This window comes from Branchiostoma floridae, chromosome 5 (genome assembly GCF_000003815.2).
Source record: "Branchiostoma floridae strain S238N-H82 chromosome 5, Bfl_VNyyK, whole genome shotgun sequence".
Taxonomy (NCBI): Eukaryota; Metazoa; Chordata; class Leptocardii; order Amphioxiformes; family Branchiostomatidae; genus Branchiostoma; species Branchiostoma floridae.
Window position 1 is genome coordinate 15,041,643 of NC_049983.1, and position 16,679 is coordinate 15,058,321.

General features: G+C 41.0%; 1 protein-coding gene across 2 annotated transcripts; it reads left to right on the plus strand.

The window, feature by feature from the left end:
* Positions 1 to 2,212: 2,212 nt before the first annotated feature.
* Positions 2,213 to 14,717, plus strand: LOC118415188 (carbohydrate sulfotransferase 11-like). Of its 2 annotated transcripts, XM_035819570.1 has the most exons (3): positions 2,213 to 2,405; positions 3,182 to 3,306; positions 12,508 to 14,717. In XM_035819570.1, the coding sequence occupies exons 1-3, from the start codon at positions 2,261 to 2,263 to the stop codon at positions 13,345 to 13,347; spliced, it is 1,110 nt and encodes a 369-aa protein (XP_035675463.1). In that variant the 5' UTR covers positions 2,213 to 2,260; the 3' UTR covers positions 13,348 to 14,717. The 2 variants fall into 2 exon arrangements, with proteins under 2 accessions (XP_035675463.1, XP_035675464.1); XM_035819571.1 differs by lacking the exons at positions 2,213 to 2,405; positions 3,182 to 3,306 and adding an exon at positions 11,656 to 12,130.
* Positions 14,718 to 16,679: the final 1,962 nt, after the last annotated feature.

Here is a 16,679-nt window from a genome sequence, read left to right on the forward strand (position 1 = left end):
TTCCGTTCAAACTTTGGACGAGGATAACTGGAGAACGTGTAAACGGATCATCAGGATTTTCAGTATGTAGATAGAATGAGTGATGACTTATACAATTTAATACTAATTATGCAAATCAGTAGCTAATTTGCATAATTAATGAGGAAAGTTCATAAATCCATTCCAACAGCATATAACTCAAGAAGCTGTGTATGGATTTTCATGATATTTAGTATTTAAGTAGCGGTTGCGAAGGTTGTGTTCGAAAATAGTTGACGTAGCATTTTCCGTTAGGACGGTAGCGGGCCGAGTGTGTGCGTCCGTTTGTTTGTGGAATGCATAACTCGAGAAGCCTTGAAAAAATCCTGATAATATTTGGTAGGTGGGTAGGGGTCAGGAAAACGAAGATAATATATATGATAGTGGCCCCCCTAGCGGCTTCCTAAGGTACTGCAGCAAAACTTATTAACAGAAATAAACTGTGCTCTATATATCTCATTTTGACCTAAATCTATGGACACAGCTGTTATACAGATGTTTTGCTGGAGCTGGACGCCCTTACACTGGGGACAAAGTCTTTGACAAGCATGAAATTCTGATTGACCAGGGATACTACCAGGTCATCTGTCAGGTCACAGTCTGGTTTTTGGTAATATCTGTGTGTTTGTGAGGAACATAGTTCATGCAGTCATTTGCTATTTAGTAATACATGAACAAGACCTTAAAGTCTTAAATAAAGACATGATTACTTGGCGAAGAGATGGGTTCGTTGAACTCTAGTTCAGTATGTTTCTTGACGCAGAGACGTAGTGAATTATCGGCAAATTCCTTGTACATGTACCAATTGTGAGTTAGACATGCAGTCGTGATCTCTGATGCATGTACATGTACTTCCCTTTGTACGCCTGTGCTGTATAGCTAAATAGATCAATGAATGGAACGGTTTTATAATGAACAGCCGGAACAGGTGTTTATTGCAACAGTTGAAAGGGACATTTTATAGTTCTCCATCACAATTCCTGACCGAAATCATTGAGGCATAGGCTATGGGATATTACTAGTGTCGGTACTATAAGCTTATATACACACTTCTTGTGAGGAGACCAATATCTAGCTTGAAATTGAGTATCAAAAGTGGCGAAAGAAAACAAACATTCCTGTTGACGTTGCATCATTTATTTATCTTTGTGAAATATGAAAGATGAAAGTTTGACAATATTCCACCTCCTGACTGCAAAGCTTGTAAGCAAGTCAATGTAATCCCCATGCAAAGGTGCCCCCAAATCCATGCATTTCTATTTGCAAGCCTTGCAAATAGAAAATCGACACGTTTTCTTTTCTGGTGGCCGTTTACAGTTTTGGCACACAATCGTCCTGAAAAAAAGACAAAAGTGAAAAGGGTCTGACACTGAGCTAGTTCTGGCCACCTGTAAACTTGACGAGCGGAAATCGTTTGGCGGCCACACAGAATACCAACTCGGGTAACGGGCTGTATTCGCCTCACGTCTCCATTGCGCACCCATTAAAGACCTGCAGTCAAGGCCATTCAACGTAAGCATAAAAAAGCACCAAAAAAAGACAGAAACTTCACGTCTGTGTAACCGCAAAACGTGCTGTCCGGTGCTGTAACTGGCCCTCCCAGCAGATGTCGGGTGGGCCACTATACTAAAATACTATTTAATCAGGCTAATATTTGACCCGTCATAAATTAATTTTAACTACAAAGCCTTTTAAGGTAACATTTGCAAGCAAATGTATAATGTTACTCCAACGCATTCATATACAGTATATGGTGACCAGCTCCTCCAGCTCTGGTATGCTATCAAAAGCCAATTACTAACGTTACATGTAAGTTGTAACAGACTGGTAGCATTATGCTATGTTACATTAAGGAGGTTTTTTGTAACCTCCTTGGTTACATTTAACGTTTTGTATAAACCGAACACGACAGGCCGCTTTCTTCTTTATTGGTAACCATAGTGACAGTGTGTGGCCCAGGTCGTTGACCTTATTTGTTTGGAGAAGAGGAAGATGAAACAGGTCCTTGGTTTATAACCTTGGTTTAACGTTACCTTCCGTGAAGATAAACACAATAAATCTTGCAACCTCCAAATCTTACGATGTAGAGGTGAGATTGTAATACGCTTGCAGCTTCTATTGGTCCTTTTCAGATTCCCATCACTTCTGATGAATTACCTCCTCCTCTGAGTGTGTTATTGGACATGCCCGACCTGACCCTGCAAAAACGGGCCCCAAGAGGCCCTAGCGGGTCACGTGAGTAATGCAGGGAGGGGTACTCAGCCATGCCAGTCGCCAGGTCTTCGCGACAATGCGAGCGTCCCGGATCTTCTTGGGCGCCACTGTCGTCGTTTCCGTCGTCTTCTTGACCGTGACCTACCTGGAAGGCTGGTTCAGAGTGTCTTCAGGTAATTCTTACCTTCGTTAACATTGAATCTATCGGAAAACCGCAAAAATTGCTTGATCCTGTCGTCGAAAAATGATGCGGGGCCTCGAGGCATAGCGGGACCGGTAGACCGTCCCCCGCTGGGCTTGACGTGTGTGTTTGGCGTATCCCGTAGCAAACTGAACGGTTCTCTGATTCTGTTTATCGTATAATACTCTACATCTCCTACCCTATCTAGCTCCATCTTGTTAGAATGCAGAAGCTGTAGCATCCGATTCCCTCTTCAATACCAATTTGTCAATAAAATCACTATCTGAAGACTCTGAATACTGCGTGATTTGGTAGTCATGCCAGATGCTGATCTTTGACACCTCGCCCCTTGGCTGACCCTCGTCGCAAATTATTTCTCCGTCTTTTCAAGAAGGTTTGATAATACCATGCTAAAATGTTGTAGAATCCCAACCGTATCCCGTATCAATGTTTGTGTGTCTTGATTTATTTCGGAGCGAAACAGGCAGGTATGATGGAGCGCGAAAACATCTCTGTGCTATTTAAATTTGTTTTGAGACCCGTCATCACAGTAAAATGTAGTTTGAAGTCTTTGAATAAGGAGATTTGTAGAAGATTTCAAGAAACTGCACTGTATGTCTTTAATAGTTTGAACAATGTCTTACTTGGTCAGTCTTCTTGGTCCGTATTGAGATCTATTGAAGCATACAGTTCCTATGGTAGTGTTGTTCACCATACTTGATTGTTTCCGTACTTCAAGTGTTCCTATAACATGAGATGTCCCCACAGCGGTAACCCGTGCCCCGGCCCGCACACGGTTCCTGTTCTCGGCCGGTCTGGACAGGAGGACGGCCGACAGGGCACAGGGCACTCAGGCCGGCACTTCAGCGGGGTCGGCAGGGAGACGGGTCCAGGTGTGTATTGTGTTGATTTTGTTTATTACGCGGTTACCTGTGGGGTTTTTGTTTGTGTGCATGTGCACCAACATGTCAACAGTGTATAAACGCATGAGGTGTGACAGTGGGGTGTGACTGAGAATGGTTTCAATCAGAACACAGCAGGGGACAGCCAGGAAAACTGTAAAACTGCCACAACATGGCTTTTTTCAGTCTTAAAAATAAAACAGTGAGTGATGGTCTTCATTACACATTGTGCCTCTGCTGTATAAAGAATTCAAAGGTGTGAAGTCATGCGAACCAGTGGCAAGGTAAGGTGATAGGATAGGTTTGGTGGTGGTTGGGACTTCAGTACATGTCATTCAAGTTCAATTAACGATACAGCCTGGTGTTTTATTTCATTCTTTCCTGCTTCCATGTACTTAACTGTCCTTTTCAGATGTCAGAATCTTATCCATTTCTAACATATCTACTGCACTATTTATAAATAGAGAAACACCTGTATAACCTCATAACCTCCTTGATAGATTTGACAGAAAATGAGCAAGTGGCTTTAGACACATGAACCTCTCCACACACCACCTGTCTCAACACTATACATACAGCATTAAAAGTTAGGTGGGAATTTTACATAAAATGGAATTTCCTATTACTAGAAGTCAGGATCATGTGGTGTCAATGTTTTTACTTCAGATCCCAATACCTTTCCCCTTCTACTCTGCTACACTATCAGGTAAGGCAATGCAGTGCTGTAATGTTCATGACAGAATCCATTTAGAACCGTGAACTTCGTAACACAAAAGGAGGCTTAGTCTAGATTTTGGTGATCCCTTGGGCTTGAAGGTTATATTTTAGTGACAAACATGGTTTTTGAAAAGTTATCCTTTGTTCACATGTTGTGGATACAAGCTATGTAAGGAGGAGGTCAGGCTGTGATTCTGTTTGGCAATCTAAGGTTTCAATCTGTGACTAGCAGTAACAGTCTTTGGCAAACATGTTTTCTGCTGTATGTTTGCTCAACATAAAGACAATGGCACTTTTCTCTACTCTCCAAGCAGAGGTTTGGCTCCAGCTGTTTTAGGCATTTTCTTGTCAGGCTTATATTTTGTACCGTTTTCTTTCATTTCTTGCAGCCAAACATTTGGCCGTGAGACATAAAGAAAACGGTATAAGATAAAAAGCCTGATAAAAACACCTAAACACATATTTTAAAAAAACAGCCAAAGCCAAACCTCTGCATGGAGAGTAACTTTTCTCAACAAATGGCAGTACACAATGGACTTTCATGATGGAAGGCACAAAGTCCCATTTGTGTTTGGAGATCTGACTCATTGTCTGGTGAGAATATCTTACCTCAATGTCTGAATGCCATCTTTGGGGAAGGAAGGCACTTTCAGGCCTGTTATGCTAGAGTAAAGAATGGCCTCCTACTCTAACAGTTTTTCATGTTCTTTCCGCACATTCTTTTGACTAAGTTGAGAGTGGCCCAGTAGCCTGGACAGTCTACACATCCTTCACTTCCACCGAGTCCCATCCCCATCACACATTTGTAATTCAGTTGTGCCTATGGATGGTCCAGTGTTTATAACTATTTACGTTATACAATTTACTGTTATTGTAACTATTATACAGGTAACAGTTACAGTTTTGATTCCAAGCTACAGTAGTATGAAAGGTTTGAAGTAAAAGATCATACCCAGCTCCTAGCTTCCTGTGAATATTGGTATTCCTGAGGCACATGATCATGATGTGGGTCGATGTCCATTATCCAATGACCCCAGATTGCAATTGATTTCCTTATTCAGTTATTGTAGTACTCATGTGCAGGTATGTGGTATGTGTATCACGTTGGACGTAACAAATGTACCTTTATCTCAGTTAGAGGCTCCATATTGTCCAATCTGCATGTTGAGGTTGGAATATCTAGATATGACGGTTTAGGATCATAATGACTCTGAGTGGTAGAAAAATAAAAAAAATGATGGTACCAGGTACATATGGCAGGATGTGTTAGCATGCAGTCAAGGTCCGCACACATGCCATGATAGCAGATATGATGCAACATATGTCTTATTTATCTGAAGATTTAGTCTTACTTACAGTTACTATAGTATGAGGTACACAATTTGAGTATCAGGTACTTAAATTTTGATCTAGGTCTGATATCATTTGTAATTGGTTATCAGTGGCAAATAAAAACAGTGTAAGCAAAAAAGGCATGGAACTGCAAACTACCAGTGAAAATGTTGGTACAATTTACTACAGTACAAATGGTCTAATGGTGTTGAAAAATCAATGATGATTACCCCAAGTAGGGACTGGTAATTCAATTACTGCACCAGTTGATGCCTGCTGGTTCCATGGGTGCTTTCAGGCCACATGAAAAAGTGATTACAAGGCTGGTTTATTACTCCCAGCATTAGATTTCTCTCCTTACCTTTGACTGCAATTTGGTCTAGGAAAAAACATTGATCAAATTTTCTACTGACAATGTAGAATTATGTGATGACGCAAAACGATACAAATTGAATTCTCTGCTTGACTGCATTTTTGTCATAACATTACTATTGCCATTGTTCGCTGTAAAGTTTTCATTGAATTGAAGAGCGACGAAAGATTGCACCGCTCATCACTGGAACACGTTTTGAATGAAGCGGTCAAGCAAAGAATTACATTTGTATCCTTTTTTAGTGTGGAAACCAGACCTACCTGGGCGAAGAACTCTACTGTATTTGCCAGGCATGAAAGTTATCATCTGGTGGCCTAAATAGAATTTGACAATTTAGGCCTGAAGATTGACCTCCTTGTCTGCATGTGAATCCGTGCTAATTGGTAGTTAGCATGTGACATAAAAGTTTAACATAGTGTGTAGTAACAATGAACAGTTTACTGCAAATATTATACTGACATTTTTTCATTTTGTATACTTCTAGATAATGTTTTCATACATGGAAATCCTTGTAGGACAACTGCTCCTATATCTACTAACAGACAACTGTTACTAATTATTCTGTTTCTCATCTTGTTATTTTTCTAGCTGTTCATCCTGCTGAGAAAGGTTGGTAAGGTCATTGACCTTAGCCTTCACATTGTCCCACAGCTCTATTTTGAACTGCTGCCCAACAGCTTTATCACATTCCAGCTCTGCTAAACAGTTTACACTATGGAGAATTGTCAAGGTGCAAGGTTAAAGCCAATGTCAGAAACTTGTGGTTTGATCTTCATGAAATCTTGCAGATTGGCAAGTTGGCAACAGGGGTGACAGATGTTTTAACTGTAATGCTTGAAATTTTTGCAATGTTTTGATGTTTTCGCATTTTTTGCAGTGACAGCTTCAGGGCGAATTTAAAACCACCAGTACTGTTTCCATTTCTGTACAGTATGTGGCTGTAGGATCAGGAGGATTTCACCCTTTACCAATTTGTCACAGTCAACTCTCAGCCCAACACCCTGGTCATTCTTCACACCATGGTCAACTTGATCCAACACCCTGATCATCTCGGTCAGGGTTGGGGTTAGAGTCAGGGTTGAGCTGAGTAGGCCTGATATTGTAATAAGTCATGGACAGAGTCATTCTTCACACCATGGTCAACTTGCCCCAACGCAACACCCTGATCATCTCGGTCAGGGTTGGGGTTAGAGTCAGGGTTGAGCTGAGTAGGCCTGATATTGTAATAAGTCATGGACAGAGTAAAGGGCCGAAGCATCATTCTTCTTTTGGAAGGACTTTAAAATGGGTTTCTGTGCTCCAGCACATTACAGCTGCCTCAGTACTCAGATGAGTGGCTGTACTACAAGATGAATAAAATGAATATTAAAACATTGGTTATATACACATACTGTATATGTATGACAATGAGGAACAAGTGTCATTTTCCATGTCTATTTATATATACAGTAGAAGCCACTTCATTGCACACCCCATTTGCCAGTGCATTTCGTGCAATTGTCCGAATGGTGCAACAAAGCGAAGTTATTAAGCTGGACTGCACCACCACGGGATTTTGGGATTTCGAGCAATTAACAGAAGTGTGCGATTATCCGTTGTGCAATTAACTGGCTTCCACTGTATAATCTTCAACCCAGCAGCCTATGCTGATTTGAGGTGTCAGATGATAGCATGTGTGTCTGTTGAATCTCAATGTCTGTATTGCAGGCGCAGACCTGTAAGTATGAGACAATTTTGGCAACAGTTTGATGTGGCCTATGGCTGAGGCTTCTGACTCTTTGTTCTTTCATCGGTGAGCAATTTGTACAAATTGGAACCATTCTGTCACTGCTATAATTTTGTCTTTTTAAGTACTTTGGAACGGGCCGCTGGCTTATCTCCAAGCAGATCCTACAGTGTCATAAGGTTATCAAAAGGAGTGCTCTAGGCTGCCAAAGGTAGAAAGAACACTCCTGGGCCGGCTACACTCCTATGCCAGCTTTTGATACTATCTTACGCTTCCATAGGATCTGCTTGGAGATTACACTCTGGCTACATGATCTTTCTTGTGACATAATCTGAAACATTTCTTTTTTGTTGTAATATGGAACTGCAATGCTAGCCGGAGTACCATCCTCCGTAGTGACCACTGGTAACCCCCTTGCTAACCCCCACCGTTAGCAAGCGAAAGTAGTGAGCCAGCGGTCACTACGGAGGATGGGAGGATGGTACTCAGGCTACTGCAATGCTGCAACCTCACATCATAATCTATATATGACCTCCAAACACAGGTCAGGCCTAAATTCCTGAGCACACTGTTGTTTGCCTAGTAAATGTGATAAGGACAAAAACCATATGACCTAAAGTAAGTGCAATTTTGGGTGCAAGACAAGGTGGCAAGATCTCTTGGTACCACTAGGTTATGTGGCTGTACAAGTCTGGTGTTCAAAGCTTTACTTATGTCAAAACAGTCTGGGCTTTTAGTTGAAGTTAAATTAACTACCAGTAGGTGGTTTCCAAGATCTTCAACAGTGCCTGATAAATCCATGACAGTTGTCCATGTGTCGACAGCAGCAAATAATCTATGGAAGATCCCTACTCAGAGCTATGGCTCATAGGGGCCTGCTGGAGATGGAACACACATGGCTGCTTTGTTTATCAACAACACACAGAGAATTGGCAGCAGGTTAAACTGTGGGACCTCTGGACAGGTACTTAGTAGTGGGGCTGGACAAATATTTGGTGGTCATGTTCTTCCAACAGATAAATTATCAATGGATGGTTTTACCAGACAGTTGTCTATATTACTAGTACCTTCAGGAAAAGAGTGTCACCTCCTGACAGGAGATTTGAAACTGTCTGAGGATTGGCTGTTCGCAACTGTATCTCAGTTCTCACAATTGGTTAGGTGGATCATTTTGTATTTTGAATTTGATACATAGTTAGACAGTACCTGCAAGAAAATGCTTAGTTTTACCATAACTATCTTATTAGACAATGTAATATTGCAGAAATCACCCCTTTTATCTTTGGATGGTGGCACAGGCCAGCAGTAAAGCTATTGGTAATCAAGTTATGTTTCTTTGATCTTTTTATCTTCAATCGTTATGAGATAGTGTCGTTTAAGTTGTTGTCAGACATCGCTCTGACAATGACTTCAATGTGGCGGCATTCTTCCATTCTTCATGATCCAACATTGACTGATATGGGGTGAGGATGATGATGATGAATTCATGTGCTATGAATTAAGAATTAGCCTCAACCTTCAGAAGTTTTCATTTCTTGTAGGCGTGCCAAGTGCCAGCCAGTGTTCTCCATGATGCACCCTCCCATGGCTGCCCTCACACATGTCACATGCAGCTCTCAGACAAGGCCCAGGTTCCTTGTCCCTTCCTTGTCACCAGGTCATTTGTCAAAGTCTGTTGGGAACATGACATGGCTGGTGAAGTCCATAAGGTCCCAATGTGGAGTCAGAGATGTGCAGCAAATGTGAAGGCTGCATCTGGGCTGATCCAGATGGATGAGCCAAGAAGGTTATGATTGTACCAGGGTATTGGTTGGCCTGTTGGCAGGAATTTCCCTTGAGACACTGTGTAAGCTTTTCAAACATTGATCATTCAGCACTGATCAATTTATCCTACCCATCTGGGACAGCATATAGCCTGGGTGCAATCCTGGGTAGTCTTCTGCATGCTCATGATCATAGGCTCTGCTGACCAACTTTTCAGAGGGAGCAAGTATGGTTGTAAATTAGATAGGATGGCAACAAGGCCAGAGTGGCATGCCTAAATCATTATAATAAAGTGTGGTTCTGCATGTAAATTCCAACTGCAATATTATGATGGATCAGTCCTAAATATAGATCTCTCCACGACCAATTTGGATAATCCTAGTCTCTGATACTGATAGAGTATATAATTCAAAATGACCTTGAGACCATTGACTCTTTGAGAGTATATTATTTTGTGGTCTCTTCCTCATCTTGAAATAATCACACCTGAAAACAGGTGTTGGCATTTCTATTAGGTATGTTCACCTGCTAATATAGTCTCAATTGGAAAGTGCTGCAAAATTTAAGTACCTGAAACTTAATTGATACAGTTTATTGTATCTGTACACTTTGAAAGATATCCAGCATGTTTGCAATCATGTGTGATATTGTGTATCATTCCTTACCATGATATTGTTATTATTAGTACATGCATCAAGATGAAGCTGATGCCTCCCCCAGAGTGCTTATCTAGGGTTGACTGGAAGAAATGCCTTGCTTGCCAAACAGATGCTCTGTTGGGCCTTGCTAGAGTCTCAAAGCTCCCAGAGGTAGATACTCCCAGTCCAGCCCATGGTAACCTTTGGGTGTGGCCTGGGAACCCAAATCTTCTTCAAGGAATTAACCCAGTTTTCAACAGCCATCTGGGAAGAGGAAAAGCCTGTGTGTTGAGAGAGCTTTGCCTGTCTGTCACCTCTTGGGAGAAAACATCCTTCAGCAGAGTTGTAATTGATGTTCCTCAGTTCTGTTCCTACTGCTTTTCTTGGCTAGCTTTTATAAACAAGATGTACTTAAGTCAGGTTCTGGCAAGAGTCTGATTGTAGTATATAGTATACCTTACTTTTGAAAAGTTTTCCTTCAAATCAAAATACCTTTAGCAGCATTTTCTTTACTCTTGGATTTCTTGCTAGAACATTTCTTCCTGTTGTTAGCCACAGAGGACCAACCCAGCTGCCTGTACATCTGAGGCTACCTAATCCATTCTCCACCCCCAAACATAGATCTGTCATGATCAACTCAGAAGTAGGTCATTTGGCCCCTTTGCTTCCACAACATTGTACATTGGGATATATTTCAACAGCACACAATACCCCTTTCTTTGGAAAAAGATGCACACATTTGCACTTACACAAATTATGCATTATGCATGTCTACCTTATAATATAATAGTGCCTCTGAATCTGGATAAACAAATACCTTCTCAGATGTGGAAAAGTACTCAAATATGTACCAATACCAGAAATCAATAATATATAATATATTATTGAATATATATTGGTCACAGTGGCACAATTATCATGACAAAGGTACCAAATAACATGCCGGTAGCCAGGATTTGTGGGGGGAGTTCTTTTTAGTACTTGAGGGACCATCGAGCGCACGAGCTGCCTTGGAGGGTCCGTGGGCATGCTCCCCCTGAAAAAAGTTGAAATCTTGACCCTCTGAAATGCTATTTCCTGCATTTTGATAGGCAAAATTTGCTGGACAAGTTTAATGGAATTTCTATTAGAATACACAAGGCTTTCGGCGTGAGTCTTTGAGGGGACTCCCCCAACATATTTTCACCATGTCCGAAAATGAAGACGCGAGATGTTGCAATGGAGGTCTCGGAATATTTTAAAATCTGGTCCCTCTAAACGCTATCTCGTGCACTTTCTGGGGCAAATTTTGCTGTTAAATTTGCTTAGATTGAATGAAATTTCTATCAGTGAAAAATGCAAATCATTCCGCCTTTCAAAAAAATCTTTGACATTAAAGAAGCGGCCCTTTGAGCTTTTAATAGTGGACCTTCGAGCGTGTGGGTTCTTCCGAAACCCCAGAACTCCCCTGGCTACGGGCATGAAATAATTAAGGGTTAATGACCAGCCCCGAGGTGTATATGGTGTCATAACGCCTGGTCCTTTGCTATAACCACCGAATGAAACCACCGAGTGAGCGAAGCGGACGAGGTGGTTTTATGCAAATCGACAACGGTGCCGGTGTCGATTCATTCTTACCAATCAGAAGGAGCAAACACACCGGCCTGGCCGGAATCTATATGTTACTGCGTCATAACCAACGTGGAATGGGGCCTTCTGATTGGTCAGCGGCACCTGGCTATATGATAATATCAAATAATCAAGTGATGGATTTGTATTTTTCAGATGAAAGCAGGAAAAGATTTGAAGGTACTAAAACCTGTTGTACTAGTATATTAACCTTTGCTGGCTTCCATCCAGTTCATCTATTACCACAAATTCTCTCACAGGGAGACCTGTAGCTTAGTGCAAGATTGGAATGTTGTCATTTTTACCAGTGTTGATACCGCTGATGTCAGGGTTGAAGACAAAGCAAGCTCTCTGTCTGTAAAAGTGCCCATGCTGGAATGTTGCCTGATAGCCTATGACCTCATTCTTTCACAAACATGGCTCACAATCATGGTGCAGCATTCCGCTTGTGAATGCTTTAACAACATCTACACCCACTGGAGCGAACTTGATGTTGTGACACAAACATACCATCTGGCAGCTGTCGTCAGTGCGGCAGTGTGGGCTTTGTTTTAGTTTATCTGCCCTGGTTAAAGCCCACATGTTCTGGAAACATGCACAGACATGCTGTACATAGATACCACCTTGAGTTCAACCGAGACATTATGGATAAGCTTGGTGAGAAGCCTGTGATATCCTCTGTGCGTCAGTCACACTAGACCTTCAATGATGGCTATGCTTAGAGACTGTCTGACATTATGGTGTTAAATGTTCCTGTCACTGGTGTTAGCAACAAGCTTCAAATATTTGGGTCATGTCTTTTGGAAATAATGGATACCACTACTACTTCTTTTAGTTTTAGTGTACATGTGCTATCTGGCTATCATGAGGATTATGTAGGCATTGGTGCAGTAATTGTAGGGCTGACTCTTCCGTGCATGTACAGAGAACAATGTCCTGTACAGAGCTTATAGAACAGCCTAGATGCTTCTATACCAGTGAGCTTGTTTTAACATGTGTCACTGTAACTTATTTCTGTTTTTTTACTTTTACAGGAAGACAATGCAGAGAAAATTCAGAGAGACAGAAAGACTGCTCTAGAGAGAGTGTGCAATGTTTCCTTGCCAGAGCTGGTCCCGCCACTGTCCACCAGGCAGCTCGGCCACCTCATTGTTGATGATGAACACAAGATGCTGTACTGCTTTGTGCCCAAAGTGGCATGCACAAACTGGAAGAGGGTCATGATCAAACTGAGACATCCAGACATAGATAAACCTCAAGACATATCCCCACGTGATGCACACGAAACATACTTTCTTCCCACCCTGAAGCGATATTCACCAGAGGCAATACAATACAGACTAGACAATTACTTCAAGTTTATGTTTGTGAGAGACCCACTGGAGAGATTACTATCAGCATACATCAACAAGTTTACCATGCCGTACAACCTCAAATTTCACCGACTGTATGGCACCAAGATCATCAGCCGTTTCCGAGAGAACCCAAGCAATGACTCTGTGCAGAGAGGAGATGATGTGATGTTTAAAGAGTTTGTACAGTACTTGTTGGACCCACAGGCACATGGACCGCAGCTCAACGAACACTGGGACCACTACTTTAACTTGTGTCACCCCTGTCGCATACACTATGATGTCATTGGCAAATATGAAACACTGGACCAAGACGTCAACTATGTCTTACAAAGAGCAGGTGTCGCCAATATTGTCCAGTTTCCGCCCAAACCGAAAAAGGCGCAAACAAGCACATCGCAGCTACTAGATGAGTACTTAGATGAAATTGGACCCAAGGAAGTTTTAAGACTACACAACATGTACATCTTGGACTACTTGATGTTCAACTATAGTCTTCCAAACTTTCCTGGTGAAAGATAATGCGGGGAGCCTGAATCATTTTCAGTCAGTCTCAGATGCTGAACTAGAAGGATAAACTTGAAAGGAGTTGTTAATATTGTTTTGAAACTTGAATCCTCTTGTTCATTGGTCTTTAGTTCATCAATGTTCAGCAATAAAGTAATAAAATACCTTAGAGCTGGAAATTAGTTAAGATAAAAAGTTGATGTGGTTATGAGATAAAGTCTGAAAATGTAGAATAGAATGGGGAAAAGGTAATACAACTTTTATGGAAATGAAAGCGTAGTGGAAAGATTGTAATTTTCCTTTGACTTGCCCTCTTTATAGAAAGTTCTGCAACTCAGAAGGACGTCACAAGATTTCGATCAAACCTCTGCTTGAAGATTAGTTACTTTTTATTCTTAGCTTTGTTCACCTGTCTTGTAATTTTATTTGTTAATGATAAACAACTTGTAGGTGAAACAAGCCAGACTGAGCATGTAATATCCATGTCATTTTGTACACTTAAATTTATGCTGGTGTGAGTTATATCAATGCATGTATATCAGTCAATTAACTGTATGAAAAAGAGCATTTCTCAGTTTGTCTGTAAATCAAAGACAATATGCACTTACTATTTGCATTTTCCACTTCTTTTTTCCTAAAGATTCCCTGGCTGAAACTGAAAAATTTATCAAGGCAGTCATATCTCAGTCAGCCTCAAGTTCCTGAATAATTTTGCAATAAAAAGTTACTCTTGTCATGAAATTTGAAACAGTGCAGCTTGTCTTGATCTGCCATATTTATATGAAAATAGTTTGAAATATGCCATGTAGCATTTTATTGGGCTGGCCCCTTTCTGTACTGTAACAGTGCCAGCACAAGATTGATAGGTGGACAATTATTTGAATAACTCTGCCTTTTGTGGGATGGAAAACAAATTATTAATCATTGAAATTGTCCAATTTTCATGTTCTGAGAAGATTGATCTAGCACTAGGTCACATCCCATTTAGTTTACCAGATCTCCCATATATTGACTTCCACGAAATATTTAGAGGCTAGGGGGCATGTATGGAGGTAACCAGGTAGATACGAAGGTAACTAGCTAGGCTAGATTGATCTGGAAAAGAACCCAAACTAGTAGCTGGATAGATACAGCTGCAAATAGGAATTTAGATAAGGGCCTAGTATACCATAGGATTGCACTTCTGAGTCTGCTCACATCTTACCGTGAATACATGCATGACCACAATGATGGATCATCTGAATGTGCATAGCCAATTTGCCATTGAATAAGATGAAGTAGGGAAACCATCTCATTCAATATAGATTTCCTTGAATCATGATATTGCCTGCAGCACTTTTGAAATGAGTTGGATTGATATTGGCAATAGCACAAGTAGATATTAATCATGATGTTGTCTTGGGTCAGCAGCTTCCCTCTAGCTCTGCATGTGAAGTATGTGTGTGTGCATGCCTGTGTGTGTGTGCGTGGGTGCACACATGCATGCGTGTGCGCACATAGGTGTGTGTAAGAGTGTAATTTAATGTCGCTTTGACTAATATTAGACTCAAGGCAAAAGAAAGGAATCATTTTTACAGTATATCTCTTCAATTATTTGTATTAAATAGATATCAATCAATTTTTGTTTGTTGCCACTGACTGTAATAGAAACAAAGGATTTTGTAAGCTCACGCACAAGTTTGAATAACCAAAATAATGTTCTTATTCAGCCTTTCTCTGTCCTATATGATGTTATATTGTACGTTGTCGTTGTGGTACCTCAACAACTGCAAGGATGAACTAGATTGTTAGGGGGAGTATGTAAACAATTGGATGGCACCATGGCTAAGGACATATTGAAATAACATCTGTCAGGCAAAAAGATATATAGGCTGAGTGACAAGTCTTAACTAGAGTTAAATATTAGCTGTTCCAGCAAATATATATACAGGTTTGCGTGTGAGTAATTTATGCGGGATAAATTAACATGAATATTAAAATTGACGTTAAAAACACTTCCGGTTAAAATGGACTATGCATGAGCCTTACCAAAGAAGTTCCGAAGGCATTATCATCAAATTCGTAGACTGAATCTTTAAAAAGAGAATGGACCTTTCTTCTGACATATGTCGACAACTACAATGTAGTGGACCAGTTCAATAACCCTTCTGCTCAAAAATTGTCTTTTGCATAATGACCACAGTCCAAAATTAACTTAGTCTGTGCAACGCTGGGCTGTAACTGGCCCCTCCTCAAGGGTGGATGTTGGGCGGGCTGCTATACAGCGAGATTTAATCAGATTAAGCGAGATTTAATCAGGCTAAAAATTAACTGTGCGAGAATGGACTCTTCCATTGGCCAGCACCCATATGTCAAATGTTATGGTTTAGAAACGCTTTCTCTAAAATAAAATGGACTTTGCCTAAACACTCCAGTCTAAAATTAAATTTAGCAAAATGACTCTCTCGCAGGGTAATGGAGTATTGTAGCGCTATTTTCATGTAAAATGGACCCGTTCAATTACTGCTCCTCTCATCAAAGAACGGACTTCGCATAATCATCCTGTCCAGAATTGCATTTAAACGATTGCCCCTCCCTGTGTGAGGATGGAGTCTTCTATAGGCACCTGCATCAAAAACACTTCTGCTAAAAAAGATAAACATATCAATGTATCTGTAAAATATAACTGGGGGGGGGGGGGTCTGATGTAGAATTTATTTAGTCGGAGCATGCTGGCTAGACTACACCTTCCTACGTGGGTCCAGGGATCGTGAAATTCGGCAAGAAAATCGGGAAATTGGCCAGGGGAATCAGTACACGCTATTAGGTTAGATCAGGTTGGGATTACGTGGCCGACCAAACCCTCTGGTAGCAAAACTTCCCAGGCAAAGTATTCTCCCTATAACAGCCAGCGTAGTCAGTCTGGTAGAGACTATACATGTTAGCCCGTGAGCCGAGAAGTTGGAGGCCGTCTGGCATCCAGGCTAATATTTGTCTAGCTGTTTCAAGTTCTGCTGTCAATATCTAAAAATATAGCGTAATATTGTCGTATTCATACTTTTACGTATTACGCAATATCTAAATTATGAAATATCGGAGAAAATAGCAAAACAGTAACGCAGTGAACGAACCCCGCAGTGACGCATGTGCCGCTGAGAGAGGGCACCTTTAGATAAGCACACCGTGGATTTGTCATGCAGGGAGAGTTTGAAGCTCCTTGGTACAAGCGTCACTGCTCACCCGTAAATTTTCTATTGAAAACAATCATTTCTCAATGTCTTTGTCAACCAACATACATGCTAGTCATCATCGGGTGCAGAATCCCGGTAGACTACTGGTAGCTGCGATCAAAATAATGACCCGAAAAA